Source organism: Symphalangus syndactylus, chromosome 20 (genome assembly GCF_028878055.3).
Source record: "Symphalangus syndactylus isolate Jambi chromosome 20, NHGRI_mSymSyn1-v2.1_pri, whole genome shotgun sequence".
NCBI lineage: Eukaryota > Metazoa > Chordata > Mammalia > Primates > Hylobatidae > Symphalangus > Symphalangus syndactylus.
Genome location: NC_072442.2, coordinates 45378647 through 45398825, shown reverse-complemented (window position 1 = coordinate 45398825; position 20179 = coordinate 45378647). Strand labels below are relative to the sequence as shown.

At 38.9% G+C, this 20179-nt stretch overlaps 1 protein-coding gene across 4 annotated transcripts; it reads right to left on the bottom strand.

Annotated features, from left to right (window-relative positions):
• Positions 1-460: 460 nt before the first annotated feature.
• On the bottom strand, positions 461-19909 carry MEIOC (meiosis specific with coiled-coil domain). 4 transcript variants are annotated; one of them, XM_055255897.2, is made up of 8 exons: positions 19619-19909; positions 18959-19093; positions 13754-13908; positions 10753-10857; positions 8004-9870; positions 6713-6847; positions 2705-2885; positions 461-2277 (listed from the first exon to the last, which is right to left on the bottom strand). In XM_055255897.2, the coding sequence occupies exons 1-8, from the start codon at positions 19685-19687 to the stop codon at positions 2057-2059; spliced, it is 2868 nt and encodes a 955-aa protein (XP_055111872.2). In that variant the 5' UTR covers positions 19688-19909; the 3' UTR covers positions 461-2056. The 4 variants fall into 4 exon arrangements, with proteins under 4 accessions (XP_055111872.2, XP_055111875.2, XP_055111874.2 ...); XM_055255900.2 differs by lacking the exons at positions 18959-19093; positions 19619-19909 and adding an exon at positions 13420-13537 and having other exon boundaries at positions 13754-13848; XM_055255899.2 differs by lacking the exons at positions 18959-19093; positions 19619-19909 and adding an exon at positions 13248-13362 and having other exon boundaries at positions 13754-13844.
• Positions 19910-20179: the final 270 nt, after the last annotated feature.

The following is a 20179-nucleotide window of genomic DNA, read 5'->3' as shown; positions in this document are numbered from 1 at the left end:
CAGAAGTACAATGTTTTCATAGGTTGTAATTCAGAAATACAAGTACCTAAGAACCACCTGTTAGAGGATATGCCATTGAAAGGGACAACGAACTAATTTAAAAGTTATCTATTGGGTGATATGATTAACAATATTTCAAAGAATTTTGTTAAGTGTTTGGTTCTTATTAATGGACTGGTATTTCATTTCTGACCAGTATCATGTAAAAGCTTCCCTAAAATTTTTTTCTGGTTTACATGGATTAGCATAAAGATAGAGCAAAAATTTCATCTTTGAAGGAGATCAGGTTAGAGCTATGGATATCTGAATGGCATTGATTTATAAACCAACATTATTACTTGTGTGTTAATAATGAAATCTAAAACTTAGTATAAGTTCTTAAATGAAATTCATTTGACTTTCTGATATGAGTGACTCTTAAGGTTAGAAACTAATATAAATTTAGAAAAATGAAACCAAATGTTTTCAACGAAGTAATTTATTTTTTTCCTGAGACTAAATTCAGTACAGTATTTGTTTTTATAACATCCAACACGTCTTATGTTAAACTTAACCACTTTCTATGCAGTGACTGTGGTGAGATGATCTATTTTATTTGACTACCCTCAATGTAATTCATTTGGGTAGTTCTAAGGCATATATCAGTGATCAAAATGTTTCTCCCTACAGTTACTCTTGCATTCTCAATCAGTTTCTTCTGTACATCATCTAAAGAAAATTTATGTGGTATGATTACACTCTTTTTTTTTAATACCAGAATTTCTAAAACTAAGAAAAACACTAACATTTAAAACATCAGTGTTTCTAGTCAAGGATATTTCAATTAAATTTCATCAGTACATTATAGTTTAACTCATGCTAGAAATGTTAAAACCCAAGATCTTCTGAGTCACATAATACCAACATTTCATATTAACGAATAAATTACTCAAGTTCCATACAAAGATACTAAGTGGTGAGAAACAGAAAAAGCTTAGCTTTCAATAGTTTTAAAAAAATACAGAAGCAAACTAATGAACACAACTACGCAAAATATACGCTAACCAATTGCAAGCTAAACTAGTTAGAGATGAACCTTTAAAAAAATACATTTTAGAACTTAGAAGCAAACTAATGAACACAACTACACAAAATATACACTAACCAATTGCAAGCTAAACTAGTTAGAGATTAACCTTTAAAAAAATACATTTTAGAACTTCGTGATACCCTCATAAAAGGCAGCAAACTAAGGGTATTAAAACAGTAGTCATTATTTCAGTTACTGTGTATCAAGTCTAAAAGATCCAGATAAAGGGAATGTTTTGTGATTTAATTTAAATAACTTTAAAATTGGAAACATTTAATAATTGATAATATAATTAAAATTTAAAGAATATACACAAATGATCTGAATAGGTTTTATATTCAGTAACTTGCATGGTTTTTACACTGGCACTTTTATCATTAATTTAGGAGAATCAGATGCATTTCCCTCCATATACTTAGGCATTAAGATTTCAAATTTATAAATATGGTAGTATTTTAAATATTAAATTTTTACATGAATATTGGGTTTATCCATATTTTCCTTTGTTTCCCAGGTATCCAGTTTTGTAAGGAAAACACTTTTATATCACAATCAAAACTTGTCTTGGTTACTAGGCTGTAGCCGTAATTGGGTTACAGTCACTTAGATTCATTATTTGGAATTATACTTAACTAAGACAGACCTAAACGAAACTTATCTCCTAGAAGAATTTCACATTTGCATTTACCTGCATGGCAGAATGGGTTTAAGCATATTTTAGCTGTTAGGAAATATTTAATTTACTTAAACTTGTTATCTGACTACTCAGAACTCTGAGTAGTCAACTGTACCTTTGTGTTTACTTAAAACTATATCGGATTCACTTCAAATAGAAGATTTTTAAATAGAAGTTAGACTTCATTAAGGTATTGGTATTAACTTTAAATCTGAAAGAAAACACTGAAAGTTTGACAAGTTCATTAAAAAATTTTTAGCATGTCTTGATATGTTTATCAGCTTTTTATTCTTCTTTCTGCTGGCATTTCCTTAATGTTTGTTTGTTTCACCTTTCTGGTTCATTGGATTGCTACTATTTATGCTTTCATGGACTTTATCTTCACAGTTTACTGTATCTTGTAAAGCCTTTACCACATGAGCTGTACTGGCTGTTTTTGGCAAGGTCATCTGCAGTTCACACCACAGGGCAGTGCGTGTTTTCCGAGTAGCCACACACATCTCTTTAATTGCTGAAGCAAGGGCAAAAACATCTGTAAAATAAACATTCAGGGTCATTTCATATTAAATGCCATTTAAATATCTGTTAAATCTTACAAAAGCCAGTGCTTTTGCTACTAAATGATCAAATGTTATTTTTGTAAAAAAAGTTGTTATTGATTGAACCAAAGTCCTGTCCTTTATCATTAAAATATTTAAAAGTATTGATACTTTATTTCTGACTTGTACGATAGTGACTATACTTTGAGTAGAACACAGACTATCTTGAAACAGTTATAATAGACAAAATTAATAAAATGGAAATACTTTTGGAGTAAATAATGTGGAGATTATTTACCAATTTATTCTGTAGATAAGTGTTAATTTTAGAAATCTAATCTTTCAACCTCAGAATCTGATTGTATCAATACCTAAATTATCGCACTGACTTATCACAAGAATATGCATTAATATTTGTACCTCTGTCATCTTGGCATCTAGGAACTCCTTGCCTTTGCCGATTGGAAGCATTAACAATTTCATCCTTTCTACGTGACTGTACAATGTGAATAGACTCCAAGTGTCTATCAAGAGCAGTAGAGATACTGGCATGAAGAAGAGAACTCCGAAGACGTTCCATTTTGCCTAGTAAAGTCACAACCTGAGGGAAGCATTTTAAATTTTGATAAGACATGTCCTGCCATTAACTTAAGTAAAAACAAATCTTCAGTGAAGCAGAATAGAGATGACAGCAATAATATTCATTCAATGAATCAGAATGCTTACTGTGTCCTGACACCAGGCTGGGGGAAACAAAAATGGAAAGTGTTTTCTATCTACTTGTCTATGTTAATTCTAAAAATATGTGGTAGTTGATTACTGAAAATAAGCATCAATGAAAATGTTAAATATTCAAACATTACCATGTCATTAACGGGGCAAATACAAGATCTGATACTGTTTTTGACAAATAAGAGACCAGCCTGCAAACAGCATTGTTAGGAAGTATTGTAATCTAATAGAAAAAGTTTTGAGCTAAAAAGAGAAGTACTTGACTGATTAATCCTGACCTCAACAAGTCTTTAATTTTTCTGGGCCTCCAATGTTCCCTTTTTGGAAATCAGAAATATTCAGATAGTAATACTGACTAGTGATAGCTTTAAGGAATCCATAATACAGAAAATATTGATTTAAATTTACATTAAAATAATACAAAATGACTCCTGTAACTGTCAAAACTGCTAAAGAAAATTAGGATGCTTCTCAATCCTCTGGATAATGAAACTTAAAAAAGGGCACTGATATATTAGGTCAGTAGGGGGAGTAAGTTTCATATGCCTAACGTTTCAAATTCTAAACTTGGAAAGTATGTGGAAAGAGAACTTTTTGAATAATTGCAATTTGAAGATCAAGTAAATACAATAATTGTCTTTGGGAGTTAAATGATTTAACAATTGATAGTAGAACTTGGTGTTCACTGATTGGAGAATATAGGGGGAAAATCTTCTCAAGAAACTAATGGCACTGGAATTAATGTTTCTCTAACCTCAAACTCGTATTAAGTTTCTTCATAGTAAGTCTATTCCGTATGTTAAATATTTTCCTCTCAACTGTGTATCAGCCAGATCCTTCAGGGGAAAACAAAACAAAAAAAACCTCTAGGGAACCACTAATTATTTTTAAATGAGACAATCATTTTGAGCAAATGATAAAGAAAGAGTAAAGAAATGTGCAGATTGGGGCTGGGCACTGTAGCTCACACCTGTAATCCCAGCACTTTGGGGAGGCCGAGGTGGGTGGATCATTTGAGATCAGGAGTTCAAGACCAGCCTGACCAACATGGTGAAACCCTGTCTCTACTAAAAATACAAAAAATTAGTCGGGTGTGGTGGTGCACGCCTATAATCTCAGCTATTCAGGAGGCTGAGGCAGGAAAATCGCTTGAACCCAGGAGGCAGAGGTTGCAGTGAGCCAAGATCTTGTCAGAGTGAGACTCCATCTCAAAAAAAGAGAAAAGTCTGCACAGGTAATTTTTTAATAAAGTTTAAAAAAATTTTTTTTTTCAAAATTCTACAAAGCTAGCCAATTAGAAAATAGTAATTTTTTTTTTTTTTTTTTTTTTTTTTGAGACAGAGTCTCGCTCTGTTGCCCGGGCTGGAGTGCAGTGGTGCAATCTCGGCTCACTGCAAGCTCTGTGTGCCAGGTTCACACCGTTCTCCTGCCTCAGCCTCCCAAGTAGCTCGGACTGCAGGCACCTGCCACCACGCCCGGCTAATTTGTGTTTTTAGTAGAGACCGGGTTTCACCGTGTTAGCCAGGATGGTCTCAATCTCCTGAGCTTGTGATCCGCCCGCCTTGGCCTCCCAAAGTGCTGGGATTACAGGCATGAGCCACCACACCTGGCGAAAATAGTATTTTTTAAACCCTCTGTTAATGAAATAATGTTGCTAAGTATAGATAAAATGAATTTTTTTTTTGAGACAGGGTCCCACTCTGTCCCAGGCTGGCATGCAGTGGCATCATCTCAGCTCACTGCAACCTCTGCCTCCCAGGCTCAAGTGATCCTCCCACCTAAGCCTCCTGAGTAGCTGGGACTATAGGCACATGCCACCATGCCCAGCTAATTTTTGTAAAGAAAATAAAATTATTATAACAGGCATAAACATATCCTTCTAAATTAATGTGAAGCATAAGCAAAGCTGGGAAAAGTATATCACTATCCACAGTATGTCATCCTTTATTTCCTAGAAATGTATTACTGCGATAAAGAAATTTTAATTTGGAACAGTTTTTTTTTTAAATAATAAAAGACTGAAATTTTTATTAACATCTGGCTGTACCTCATGTTAGGCTCTGAATGTACCATGGATAAATTCCATTGTACAGATTTACAAATTTGACTCATGTTGATTTTTCTAATTCCTAAAATGGTTTTATTCAATAATAGAGGTAATCCGTTTTGCTGCATTTTTTTTCCCAGGAAGAAACTTTATCAAATTTTATTTGGAAAACTAAGTTTTTAAGAGAGGAAGGTCAAAAAAGGAAAAGTTTACCTACCCTAAGTTGCTTAGAAAATTCTGAAATTACAAAGAAGATAATAGGAATAATCATTAAATTACAAAATGACTTAACATGAGGATTCTTTACAACATTTGACTTGAAGTCATATCCTACTTTGCCAAAACAAAAGTATTTTGTTGGCTGGTGGTGGCTCACACCCAGCACTTTGGGAGGCTGAGGCAGGTGGATTGTTTGAGCTCAGGAGTTTGAGACCAACCTGGGCAACATGGCGAAACCCTGTCTCTATAAAAAATACAAAAATTAGCTGTGCGTGGTAGCGTGCATCTGTAGTCCCAGCTATTTGGGGGCTTAGGCAGGAGGATCTCTTGAACCCAGAAGGTCAAGGCTACCGTGAGCATAGATCATGCCACTGCACTCTAGCCTGGGTGACAAAGTGAGACCCTGCCTCAAAAAAAAAAAAGGAAAGATAGTAATTCCCTATTAAGTTACCATCTTATGTAAGCACAGCTTGCTCATCAAGCTGGAAAACAAATGTGACAAAGAAATGAGACTTTCTCCATAAATAATACTCAAAATGGTTTTTGCTTTTTAAAAAATTCTTTCAGTTGAGGATTAGCTCCACTGCCAATTTGAGCTTTAAGAGGAACCATTTAAATTACAAAAATTACTTTTTAAATGATTGAGTGGGACTATTTTCCCTTTCCTTTTTTTTTTTTTTTTTTTTTGAGACAAGATCTTGCTCTGTTCCCCAGGTTGGAATGCAATGATGTGGTTATGGCTCACTACAGCCCTGACCTCCCAGGCTCAAGCTATCTTCCCTCTTCAGCCTCCTGAGTAGCACAAGCATGCGCCACCATGTCCAGCTAATTTTTATTTTTTAGTAGAGACAGGATCTCCCTATGTTGCCCAGGATGGTCTCAAACTCCTGGGCTCAAGTGATTCTCCCACCTCCACTTCCCAAAGTGCTGGTATTACAGGCGTGAGCCACTGCACCCAGCCCCTTTCCTAAATATTATAGTTCTAGGACCAAACATGAAAAAAATATATTTCAGAGTTAGATGTAAATGTGATTTAAAAACCCTTCAAAGCTCTAAAACTTGATGAGAGTTTTATTTATTTATTTATTAAGATAGAGTCTTGCTCTGTCACTCAGGCTGGAGTGCAGTGGCGTGATCTTGGCTCACTGCAACCTCTGCCTCCTGGGTTTAAATGATTCTCCTGCCTCAGCCTCCCGAGTAGCTGGGACTACAGGCGCATGCCACCACCCCCAGCTAATTTTTGTATTTTTAGTAGAGGCGGGGTTTCGCCATAATGGCCAGGCTGGTCTCGAACTCCTGACCTCAGGTGATCTGCCCGCCTCAGCTTCCTAAAGTGCTGGGATTACAGGAGTGAGCCACCATGCCTGGCCTGAAATTTAAAAAAAATTTAACAAAAAATCCATCCACTGTTATCTATTTTTACAGCTTACTCTGGCTAGTTCTCGAAGTTCATCCACAATTAAGCGATCAACTCTAGATGGGTTGGAAGTCAGCCTTGGAATTGGAGTGTTGTTAGTACTGGATACTTTTTTTCCAGGATAATTCTCGGCAAGGGCTAATTCAGTCTGTAAAAAATTACATACTTTTTAGATGTAGAATATTCTAAATATGATTCGACCATGAATAATAGTTTTCGTAAGCCTAATAAATAGAGTATTACCACTTTAAATGAAAATTCTGTTTTGGTATCAAAAGGCAACAAATGTAAACCACAATACCACAGTATTTTTCTATCTTTTTTTTTTGAGACAGAGTCTCGCTCGGTTGCCCAGGCTGGAGTGCAGTGGCGCAGTCTCGGCTCACAGCAACCTCCGTTTCCCGGGTTCAAGCGATTCTCCTGCCTCAGGCTCCTGGGTAGCTGGGATTACAGGCGCCTGCCACCACGCCTGGCTAATTTTTTGTATTTTTAGTAGAGACTGGGTTTCACCATGTTGGCCAGGCTGGTCTCCAACTCCTGACCTTGTGATCTGCCCACCTTGGCCTCCCAAAGTGCTGGGATTACAGGCGTGAGCCACTGAGCCCAGCTATCATCTTAATACAAATAAAATACCTGAGTATACCAACAGGTTAACACTAAAAAATTCAAAGAAATAAACTTGTAACCACTAAGGGGGTAAAAAATCTACTTCAGGGCAAGTCAACTTAGAATAACAATAACTTTAAAATGTCAAGCATTTTTTGTCTTCATTTATTTAAGCTTCCCATTGGCCAACCCCATCCACTTTTAGTTTTTAAGTAACCCACTTAATTCCTTACAGTCATGAACTTACAGCAAATCCTGGACAATATAGAATTCAGCTCAGAAATAAGGCAAGTTGGCCGGGTGCAGTGGCTCACACCTGTAATCCCAGCACTTGGGACATCAAGGTGGAAGGATGGCTTGAGGCCAGGGGTTTGAGACCACCATGGGGAACATAGTGAAACTCAATGTCTACAAAAAATTAAAATTAGCCAGGCATGGTGGCATGTGCCTGTAGTACTAGCTACTCAGGAGGCTGAGGAGGAAGGATTGCTTGAGCCCAGGAGTTTGGTTACAGTAAACTATGATTCTGCCATTGTACTCCAGCCTGGGCAACAGAGCGAGACTCTTGTCTCTTTAAAACAACAACAAATAAAGCAAAAAGAAATAAGGCAAGTACTCTTAAACTACACTAAGGTAAACAGAATGAAGACAGGCAAAAGGAACATACTGTTATTCCTAAATGGTTAACTTTGTGTTACCTTTTTTCTCTCTTTTTCTAATGCTCTCCATTGTTCATAGCACTCTTCTAGACGAATATGAAGTTCACTGGCTGGTCCACTACGGGTTTTAATTGGTCTTTGAAATCCAAAAGTTGGCATGAGACCAGAAAAAGAATTATCACCATACATCATATCATTAAAATAAGGGTACAAACGGCTTAAGTCATCATAAGAAAATAAGTCATAGGAATCCAACAGTGGAACAACTGAATGGCCAAATGGGTGGGTGGATCTTAGAGGAAACCCATTTGAACCAAGTTGTTGAAAACCCTGGTTATGCCTTAAATCTCCCATCATATAATTATTAGAAAAGCATGACGCTTGTGTGCGATTCACACGGCTATTAATATTGTCTCCACCTCTCGTTCTGTGGCTGTTAGAATGACCCTGTGACTCCAGTAGATCTTGGTATGTATTTTGTGATAAGCCATCTAAATGCTTTGGACCTTCCTCAGGATCATAATGTCCACTCTGGGGCTTGGCTTGAAAATTATGTTTGTTTGCATTTTCAATTATCCCATACTGCTGAGCTGAATAGTTATCACAAAATCCATTTGGCTGCTTTATTTTTTTATCCGTAACCAATTCAAAGAGATTTTCTTCTCCAGGCTTTGTTAGTCTTTCTATGTGATTGACAGATTGGATTCTTTCTGCACCATTGTAACTAAAATCAAAACTAGAAAATGCTGAAGGGTTTTCTTGGCAATATTTCTGAAATAAATTGCTATTTGGGGTTAAGTTTGTGGATGATAGTTGGGGGAAATCTGAAGAATGGTTAGAACCTTTTGAAGCTGCACTTAAATGACTGTTTAATTTCATCAAGTTACCTTGACTTCGATAAGGAATAGGAGTGTTATTTTTTGTTTGAACATTCATCCAAGTTGGTCTGTTTAAATTGATACCTCCTGAAGATATTGCTGAGTTTAATAATAAATTCACTGATTTAAAATACTCAGAATTTGGGGGATCAGGTTTAGCAAACTGTTGCTTTTCTGTGACGTTAGCAAAATCATTAGTGGAACAAGCTGTGTGAGGTTTTAGTCCATATTCTGATGTTAAGCCAAAATCAGCAGTGAATGCTCCTTCCTTTGCAAACTGTTTCTCTGTCAGATGTGGCATAGTTTTTGGAAATGTGAAATTCTGCTGGTCAGGGATTGTCTCCTCCATTTTTTTCTCATTCGCTGGTTTAACCTGAAATAACTTTGTGTAGGTGTCTGCTTCTACAGTTGGTGTTTCAGGTGTGCCATTGGCTAATTTTTTGCTATCTTGGACACTAAAATTTGAACATTTATTAAGCTTAGCCTTATTAGGATGAACATATTCTGGGTATCTACAATAATCTATATTTTCATTGTATCTATTAAATTGAGAAAGAAACATCTCTGCCCTTTTTTGCTGTAATGGTGCTTCAAGACCTTTAGTACATATTCTGTCTCTTCCATAAGGGTAGATATCAACTCCTGATTCTTTCATGATATCAGACAGACCAGTTTGTGGTGTAAAACAGTTTTTGATAAATGGATATTCTTGGAATGTGGTCTTAGCTGTATCATTTGTCTGAATATTGTGACAGTTAGAATGATCACTTCGTGAGGGGTACATCCATTGTTCTTCAAGGTCTAAACCAGTAAATCCATGATAAAGTTCATCTATTTTTTGTTGTGGTGTGAGATTACTGTTATGCAGGTATTGCTTTTCCATTGCTGACACAGATTCACCACTATAAAAAGCTTGCTGAGAGATGGCTATATCTATTGGCCTTTTGGTTTCTGTTAAGAGGGCATGGTGATCTGCAAATCTGCTTGTGTTCATTGGCCAAACTGACTTTAAATTGGAGGAGCAGGTCCTAGAACAAATAAATATATTTAATTACAACTTAGGTTTTAAAGACTTTATTTCCTCAGTGGAAAAGGGAGAAAAGGTCTTCAAAAACATTTATCTTGCCCCATGTCACCATTCTCTACTCCCTTTCAACGCTGCTTTATAAGCTAGCATTAGCTCCAGATAATTATCTATCACATGAAATGTGCTATATGTTATATAAATATGCATTTTAATGTCTTCACTGTACTTTCCCAAGAGAAAATAACTAAGGCCTAATATGTGACTTCATGGTCTTAGATGAATTTTTTGTCTATAGTAAGCAGAAAATAAGTTTTTCCTTTGCTTAGGTTATTATATAAAAGCATTGCTGACCACAGTTTTTTTTAATGAAAAAATGTGTTTTGCTTAAACTTTGTGAAATTAAAATATTTTAATTGGTTATATGTATGCTACATACTTCCCTATTTATGAAATAGTATATTTGGGTGATATAGCTTCCAAACACCAATAAAACAAAACATTAAAAAATTTTCTAACACATGAATAAAATCCATATGTATTTCTGCATAGTACTAATGAGTTTTATTCTTTGGGATTTATGTATAAAAGCTCCCTTGAATTTATATTCTTTAAGCCAATCTTTAGTTCATGAACTAAAGGGAAATAGCTCTGAATTATGCAAGAATAATTTTTCAATGAAAGTCCTTATACAAAACCTTAGACTGAACTTCCAATTATATAGCAAATACTTCAGCAAAATCAAGTCTCCTTGAAACAATATTTGAATTAAGATACCTACTGTCAGATCATCCACTATTAAGTAAAAATAAAAGTTAATAAACAGGATAAACTAGTGTATGTTAGTTTAAAAGCCTGTTATATACTATATAGATTATATACTAACCCTTCAGCAAAATATGGCTGTGACTTATCTTGTTCTTCCAAAATGTTAGACACAAGTCCATATAAGTCTGTTTCACTGCCATAGTCATTTCTTTCTGTTTGAATCCTAAAAATAAATGAATTCATGCTGAAATACAATATATTGATTACTCTTTCCAGACTTATCCTATCTTACCATCTTTATCTATAAAATATGTGGACTGAATCTACACCATCATCTCAAATAAAGAAGAGACTAGAACTCAAGAATATTTTCTTTTCCACATAAATATTTCTATGTGGAAATGTCTTTTCCACATAAATATTTCTCCTTCATTTCAAATCCTATATCTAACTTACAGTGTATGCTTACCTCTTATTTCTCCACAACACACACTTTTCATTTTAGGTGACCAAGATATAAATCTCTTACCTATGATGTCACAGACATGCTTGGTATCATAGCTGCTCCTGAAAGCAAGTCTTGTCTTATTTTACATTATTCCATCAACACCTGCTGAGCTTCCTCATTTGCAATTTGAAAACCATATGAACCTGATGCTCTATTCTATTTTTGTGACTCTATATTAATATTGGATAAAAAAGTGAAATGCGATATGGTCATCCTAGACACTATAGCAATTCTGCAGTTGTCCCTTAAATGTAACAGATTTGGGAGCCATCCCTAATCCTTGCAAAGCATGACTGGATGGAGTTCCTTATATCCCAGAAATCCACCAAGTGACTGATACTGACTAAACACAAAATGTAAAAACCACAAGCACATGAAGATTGGTACCTTTTACCTGTTACAGTTGGGTAATTTCTTCCTTGAAGTAATACAGGTTGAGTATTCCTCATCCCAAATGCTTGGGATCAGAGGTGTTTTGGATTTCAGGGTTTTTTCTTGGATTCTGAAAATATACATTATACTCCAAATATATAATGTATATTTGTATATTTGGTTGAACGTCCCTAATCCCAAATCTGAAATGCTCCAATGAGCATTTGTTTTGAGCATCATGTCAGCACTCAAAAAGTTTTGGATTTTAGATCAGTTTGGATTTCAGATTTTCAGATTGGGATGCTCAACCCATACGTCTATTTGTTGGTTTGTTTATTTATTTATTTATTTTTGAGATGGAGTCTCGCTCTGTTCCCCAGGCTGCAGTGCAATGGCGCGATCTCTGCTCACTGCAACCTCCGCCTCCCAGGTTCAAGCGATTCTCCTGCCTCAGCCTCCCAAGTAGCTGGGACTACAGGCGCGTGCCACCATGCCTGTCTAATTTTTTTTTGTATTTTCAGCCTGACCATGTTGGTCAGGCTGGTCTCGAACTCCTGACCTTGTGATCTGCCCACCTCAGCTTCCCAAAGTGCTGGGATTACAGGCGTGAGCCACCGCTCCCGGTCCTGTACGTTGTTTTATAATAAATTGTAACTTTCTGTTTTTTCATATTTCAACATTTCATTGTGTTGGGATATTTTAGAAATAAAATACCTTATATTTGCATAACACTCATTTAATTGATCTTCATAACATTGGACGGGTAAGCATTAGTAATCATTCGTTATTATCTGTTGAATAAATGAATGATCATTTGAGATATTAAGAAACTTGTATTTTGCAAGGGTATATGACTTGCCAAACTACTATATACTTGCTAAATAGTCCCCCTGTAAGTCCAGTACCTTTTCTACTACATGTGTTATCTCATAAAAGTTCAATATAAAAGCTTTTTTGTGTAATTATGTATTAGTATATATCTAAAAAAATATTCAATGTAATGTATACCAAACTGCTAGCAGCTGTTATTGGGTGGCGGGGAGAGAAGGTTAAGACAGACTTTCACTTTTCTTGATATATATTTCTGAAAAGTTTGAATTTTTTCACTTGATCTTAGCCAAAAGCTGAGAATAGGCTTGAATTTTTTCAATAGCATATATCAACTTAAAAAATATCTTTGTTTTTTGTAGAATTATGTATTATATAGACTTTCTAATAAAATTATTTTAGAGAATTTGCCAAGAATTTTAATTTTTTAACACTTTTCTAATAAATACAAATAACTATTTCCTGGTTAGACTAAAGATGCATCAGCCTCTATAAATAGCTCCCATATATAATTAAAGATAGATGTCACTCCCTTAGGGCTCATCTTTGCAATAGGCTCCCATAATATCCTAGTTATCGTCATCATCATCATCATCATCATCAAGATTATAAAGGCAAGGATAATATTTGCCATGTTTAAATTGTGGTATCCCCCATAGAAAAGCATCTGATGTACAGGGGGCCCTTATTATTTGTGGAATTGAACAGAAAAATAATTTAAAATATCTTATGTTTGATAAAACCCTGTTTGTTGTGTAGTTGTGAGGGAAAAAAATGGAAAATTTAGAACTGGATGACAAAAACATCTAAAAGTTTTAGCTCATTCATATAAGTCATCTTTAGAAAGAAGAACTTAAGATTTATGCACTAAATGTTCCCACTAATGAATTTTTTTAAGTAATAACCTAGCTGGGCAGAGGCTCATGCCTGTAATTCCAGCACTTTGGGAGGCCAAGGTGGGAGGATGGTTTGAGGCCAGGAGTTCAAGACCAGCCTAGGCAACAAAGTGAGACCTCGTTTCTGAAAAAGAAAAGGAAACAAATTTTTTTAAAGTTAGCTGACCACCGTGGTGCATACCTGTAGTCCCAGCTACTGTGGAGGCTGAGGCAGGAGTATGGCTTGAGCCCAGGAGTTCAAAGTTGTAGTGAGCCATGATCTCACCACTGCACTCCAGACTGGGTGACAGAGCGAGACCCTGTCTCAACAAAACAAAACAAAACAAAACAAAACAAAACACCGTAAAAACTATACACAAATAACTACCCAGTTTACACTTTCCTAAAAGTTTGAAAAACACAAAATGCCACAACAGTAAAATGATGATGTAGGGAACAGAGAGAAAATAAACCTCAGTTCCTATGTAATTAAATTTAAAAATACCTCAATTACCCTGAGAAATGAATTAATTTACCTGTTCTTTATATTGATCTGAGAATTAGAAGGTTGTTTAATATCATCTCCATAAGTAGACCATGGTGCACAGAAAAGTGAAGAATCTACAGAACTTGAATATTCTGTTGAAGAAAACGGAGTATAGGTCTGCCTTAGGTCTACATTGTCTTCACTCTGAAAGTTTTAAGAAATGTTTATCAGACACATCAAAACTTCATTTGTTGTAGAATATTAGAAAAAATAAGAAAGCAGGGGAAATAACACAGATATAAAAGTTGGGAGAATTACATTCAAATGTAGACTTAGTGACTTAAGCTTGCTTTATACCAGGGATTGGCAAACTTTTTCTGCAAATGGCCAAATAGTAAATATTTTAGGCTTAGCTGGCCATTAAGGTTGCTGTCAAAACTCTTCAACTCTAATGCTGCAGCACTAAATCAACCACAGACAATAAACAAACGGGTTTGGCTGCACTGCAATAAAACTTTATTTACAAAACAGGCATCGGGCCGATCTGGCTCCTTGTTGCTGGTCTGTGGTATAAAATACCTACAATTATTGTACTTTTTTTGTAATTTTTTGAATAGATAAGCGTTATGTGGATACTAGCAATGTTATTTTTAATACATTATATATAAAATTCAGTCTTGGGGCCAGGCGCGGTGGCTCAAGCCTGTAATCCCAGCACTTTGGGAAGCCGAGATGGGCAGATCACGAGGTCAGGAGATGAGACCATCCTGGCTAAACCCTGTCTCTACTAAAAATACAAAAAATTAGCCCAGCGTGGTGGTGGGCGCCTGTAGTCCCAGCTACTTGGGAGGCTGAGGCAGGAGAATGGCGTGAACCCGGGAGGCAGAGCTTGCAGTGAGCCAAGATAGCACCACTGTACTCCATCCTGGGCGACAGAGCGAGACTCCGTCTCAAAAATAAATAAATAAATAAAATTCAGTCTTAATGTCCCCAACCTCTGAAAAAAGTTAATGTATATTTATATAGAATTTTACACTATTCAAATAAATTTCACATATATTATCATATTCAGTAAACCTTGTGACGAGTATTATCTCTACTTTAAAAACAGGGAAACTGAGGCTGCAAGTCACTCAGCCAATATGTAACAAATCTAAAACCAAAACTCAAGGTCTTCTTCCTCCTAGTCGAGGGCCTTTTATGCAGTATCTTTTTTTTGAGACAAGAGTCTAGCTCTGTTGCCCAGGCTGGAGTAGAGTGGTGAGATCTCGGCTCACTGCAACCTCTGCCTCCCGGGTTGAAGCGATTCTCCTGCCTTAGCCTCCCAAGTAGCTGGGATTACAGGCACCTGCCACCATGCCTGGCTAATTTTTGTATTTTCAGTAGAGAGTTTTAGGGTTTCACCATATTGGTCAGGCTGGTCTCGAATCCTGACCTCAAGCGATCTGCCCGCCTTGGGCCTTCCAAAGTGTTGGGATTACAGGCGTGAGCCATTGCACCCAGCCTCGGCGAATGCTTCTATAACGAACTTGAGTAAACAAAAAGTTTGGGTGTTAAGTTTCTTTTTTTTTTTTTTTTTAATAGAGATGGGGTCTCGCTGTGTTGCCCAGGCTGGTCTTAAACTCCTGGCCTCAAGCGATCCTCCTGCCTTGGCCTTCCAAAGTGCTGGGATTACAGGTGTGAGTCACTTTGCCAGGCCTTGGGTTTTAAGATTTTAATGATTTAAACCCTGTCTCCTTCCAAAAGGGACCATGTAGGGAAAGTGAATTTAACAAACAAAAAAAGATTAAGCTAATTTATACATTGTTTATTCTAGAAAATGCTTCCTTAAAGAAGACTGAAAGTATAAATTCAAAATTTTTAACTCTCCAGATAAGTAACTATTAAAACCTGGGATGCAATAACTATAAATACCCAGACATAAACACAATGAAAATAGTATTTTCTTATAAATACAGAAGAGATGTAATTCTGGCCAGGCACGGTGGCTCACACCTGTAATCCCAGCACTTTGGAAGGCCTAGGTGGGCAGATCACCTGAGGTCAGGAGTTTAATTCCTGACCAACATGGTGAAAGCCTGTTTCTACAAAAATACAAAAATTAGCCGGGTGTGGTGGCAGGTGCCTGTAATCCCAGCTACTCAAGAAGCTGAGGCAGGAGAGTCACTTGAACCCGGAAGGCGGAGGTTGCAGTGAACCAAGACTGAGCCATTGCACTCCAGCCTGGGCAACAGAGGGAGACTCCATCTCAAAATAAATAAATAAATAAAAGAAAAGAAAAAAGAAAAAAAAGGAAAAGATATAATTCTGGCTAAAAGTATTTTCTAATTGTTTTTATTCTGTTAATATTTCTAAATTTTTGTTCCTAATAGATATGATCACTGAAAAACATTTAAACTATACAACGTTATATGATACCAACAAAATGTGAACATTAAGAAATACCTTCCAATCATCCATCTTCAGGAATCTCAAAATATTTTACAACCATTTGTTTAAGTTCTGGTTATGATTCTATTTAAAACCCACACATTATAATTTTTCTGTTTATAGTTTATATTATGACTATTCTCAAGTTGAGGAAATGGAAACACAGAAGGGATTTTGCTGAGAGCTAAAACTAAAAACTACCTTTCCAGAATTTGTTGGTTAGCAGCAACTTTTACAAAGGCTTTTTATCTTTCTTTCCTAATTTTATCCTTTGAGTTCTAAAGTTATCATCATAGGCCTATTCTTATGTGTGAAGTATCCAAAGTGACATAAATAATTGTTCATCTTTTTGAAATAGTTGCTTAAACAAAAGGAACATTTTCAGATTATGTAATGTCAAATGAATAAACAGTATTGGAAATTAAAAATATTTTGGGAGTATTCTTTCAGGTACATTTTACATTTTAAAATACATTTTGAATATTACAAATAAAAATCCCTTTAAAGGACTGACTTAACTTTTGTATTCTTGGGTTAAAACAACTAAAGTAATGTGGTGGATTCAAACAATCATACTTGAAATATCTGCATCCCTTTCCTTAACAGAGGCCAGGAAATACGCAAATATTTGAGTGGGCATATTAACTGGATTAACTTTAAAATGTATCACTTATATCCTTAACATACTTAAAACAGTGAACTGAAATTAAATCCAAGTAAATTTTAGTCCAGACGTAAACACTGCAGAGAGCAGTGGAACTATGGTCTGGGTTCCACTTGAGCTTTGTCATTTAGGGTACAAATCAAGCTCTTTGAGGCTCAGTTTCTCAATCTGTACAGTGGCATGATTCTTAGTGTGAATTAAATAAACTAATTTATTTCTAGATATTGTTATAATTCAAAGTACAACAATATCAACATTGATGTCCTGGTTAAATAATTTCAAATGAAAATTACTTACATTACCCAAGCTTTATTTCCTTTGATTAATAAATCTAAATGTCTTGGTGAGGTAAGTGGTAGCATATAATTTAAGACATTGTTAAAACCAGAAAATAAAGGAGTAAAGTGAAATTTTCACCTTTAAATTGTCAAAAATATGTTTCTATCAACTTGCAATAAATGCCTGAGGAAAAAAACATATTTTGATCTGACTAAATAAGTGGATTTTCTTACATTTCTGGCATCATGTTATGCTGAGGAAAAGATGGAAACGAATCAATGAAAAATCTTATTCCTTAATTTGTTTTCTTTTTTCTTTTTTTTTTTTTTTGAGAGGGAGTCTCACTCTGTCACCCAGGCTGGAGTGCAGTGGCATGATCTTGGCTCACTGCAACCTCCACCTCCCCGGTTCAAGATTCTCTCACCTCAGTCTCCCAAGTAGCTGGGATTACAGGTGCCCGCCCCCACACCGGCTAATTTTTGTATTTTTAGTAGGGATGGGGTTTCACCATGTTGGCCAGGCTGGTCTTGAACACCCGAACTCAGGTGATCCACCCGCCTCGGCCTCCCAGAGTGCTGGGATTACAGGCATGAGCCACGGTGCCCGGCCCCTAACTTATTTTCAAAGCAAAGTATGTATTCTGCAAACACTGTATTTAAAAGATTATAGCCGGGCGTGGTGGCTCACGCCTGTAATCCCAGCATTTTGGGAGGCCGAGGCGGGCAGATCACGAGGTCAGGAGATGGAGACCATACTGGCTAACACAGTGATACCCCGTCTCTACTAAAAACACAAAAAATTAGCCGGGCGTGGTGGCGGATGCCTGTAGTCCCAGCTACTCGGGAGGCTGAGGCAGGAGAATGGCGTGAACCTGGGAGGTGGAGCTTGCAGTGAGCCGAGATCGCGTCACTGCACTCCAGCCTGGGCGCCAGAGCGAGACTCCGTCTCAAAAAAAAAAAAAAAAAAAAAATTGTTCCTGGGCTGGGCGCTGTGGCCTGAAATCCTAGTACTTTGGGAGGCCGAGGCGGGAGGATGGCTGGAGCCCAGGAGTTCGAGACCAGCCCAGGGAACATGGCGAAACCCGGTCTCTAAAAACAATACAAAAATTAGCCGGGCATGATGGCAGATGTCTATAATCCCAGCTACTGGGGAGGCTGAGACGGAAGAACTGCTTGAACCGGGGAGACAGAGTTTGCAGTGATCCGAGATCGCGCCACTGCACTCCAGCCTGGGCAACAGAAGAAGACTCTGTCTCAAAAAAACAAAACAAAACGGCTGGAAGCGGTGGTTCGTGCCTGTAATTCCAGCAATTTGGGAGGCCGAGGTGGGTGGATCACCTGAGGTCGGGAGTTGGAGACCAGCCTGACCAACATGGAGAAACCCTGTCTCTACTAAAAATAAAAAATTAGCCAGGCGTGGTGGCGAATGCCTGTAATCCCAGCTACTCGGGAGGCTGAGGCAGAATAGCTTGAGCCCGGGAGGCGGAGGTTGCGGTGAGCAGAGATCGCACCACTGCACTCCAGCCTGGGCAACAAGAGCAAAACTCCATCTCAAAAACAAAAACAAAGACAAAACAAAACAAAAAAACAGCCGGGCGTGGTGGCACGTGCCTCAGGAAGCTGACGCACACGAATCTCCTGAGCCCGGCTGGGGGAGGTTGCAGTGAACCGAGATGGCGCCACTGCATCCCAGCCTAGGAGACAGAGCAAGACCCTGTCTCAAAAAAAAAAAAAAAAAAAAAAAAAAAAAAAAAAAAAAAAAAAAGTTGTCCCCTGTTTTCTCTTCCTTAACTGTGGAGCCATTAAACACCTACGAATCGGTGGCTCGAGTAAATCAATTTGAGAATAAATCGTCTAACAGAGGCGGAGTTTACTAAAGGACCTGCGATTTGTAGCAATCGTAGAAGGAAGCGGAGCCAGTCAACATCACGCTGCCGAAGACATCGGTTAACCTGCCGCCGGCGTCGGCGCCGAGGTTCCAGCAGCGATTCGCACCTCCGGGGAACGCGACTTTGGGCTGCAGCACACAGGAATAGGAAATATCAGAAAGTGGTCACGAGGGTGACGCCGGAGCTGAAACGGCCCGACACCTGTTCCACCTCGGCCGTTCGGCTCAATTCCGAACCCTCTCAGAGGACAAGAATTTGGGGGCCCGCGCTTCCAGCCTCTGGATTCTCACTCTCCCCTCGGGCCCCGTGAGTGCTGACCCCGAGGGGCGCCCCCTCCCCGGCCATCGCCTCAGCGCGACGACTGCTTCCCGGGAATCGCGGCGACCCCTGAGTGCCGACCCCGAGGTGCGCCCCTCCCCGGCCACCGCCTCAGCGCGACGGCTGCCTCCCGGGAATCGCGGCGACCCGGATTCCGTCCGGCCCGTCCAGTCAGCTCACGCCGCGCCCCCCGCCCGCCCGCCCCGTCCGGCCTCCCCACTGACGACCCGCCTCTGCCGCCCCGTCTGGGGACGCGCCCCCTCCTCAGCCTCTCCTCCTTGTCGCCTCTTGCAAGCCTGGCCGCCCCCTGGACCCTGCCCTTCCTCATCCGTTACCTCAAGTCCTTCCTCCCTCAGGCCTGAGGGGTGACGGCGCGGGCGGGTGTCTCCGCGTCTCACCTCCATGGGGCCCCCCCAGCCTCTCCTGGACTAGGCACAGCTCCTGGGGTACGGGGGTGGGGGGGCGTCCAGGCCCGGCTCCCTCAGCCCGCACCCCGCCGTCTCCGCAGCCGCCTCCGCTGCCCGGGCGCTGCCTGGAGCCAGTGTGCGGGTAGGGGGAGCCGGAGCGGGGAGGGAGGGGCGGGGGCAGAGGCCGTTACCTGGCCTGCCTGGGGCTCGCGACTCGGCACGCGACACGGCACAGGCGCGCCCCGCCCCGTTGTGAGGCCCGCCCCCTCCCCCGCTTCGCACCCTGCCATTGGCCCAATGCCCATCCAATGGGCGACCACTCCAGGCTCCGTTACCCCCCAGAGACAAGGAGAGAAAGGGACGGTTAGCGGACCTCGCTCTCTTGCTGCTTCTGAGCTTTTCCCGCTCAAAGTAAATGTGTTCGGGATTGGCCCGGCCTGGCAGGCACCGGCCCGATGATTTGCTGATAGGGCAGCGGAGAGGCCGGTC

Excerpts from the sequence above, each read along its gene's own strand:
- MEIOC (XM_055255897.2), bottom strand. The coding sequence starts at position 19,687 with ATGGAGGTGAGACGCGGAGACACCCGCCCGCGCCGTCACCCCTCAGGC. Across the intron at positions 9,871-10,752 it reads CAGCCATATTTTGCTGAAGG|GACCTGCTCCTCCAATTTAA; the intron begins GTTAGTATATAA and ends TATTTGTTCTAG. Across the intron at positions 2,886-6,712 it reads AACTTCGAGAACTAGCCAGA|GTTGTGACTTTACTAGGCAA; the intron begins GTAAGCTGTAAA and ends TGCTTCCCTCAG.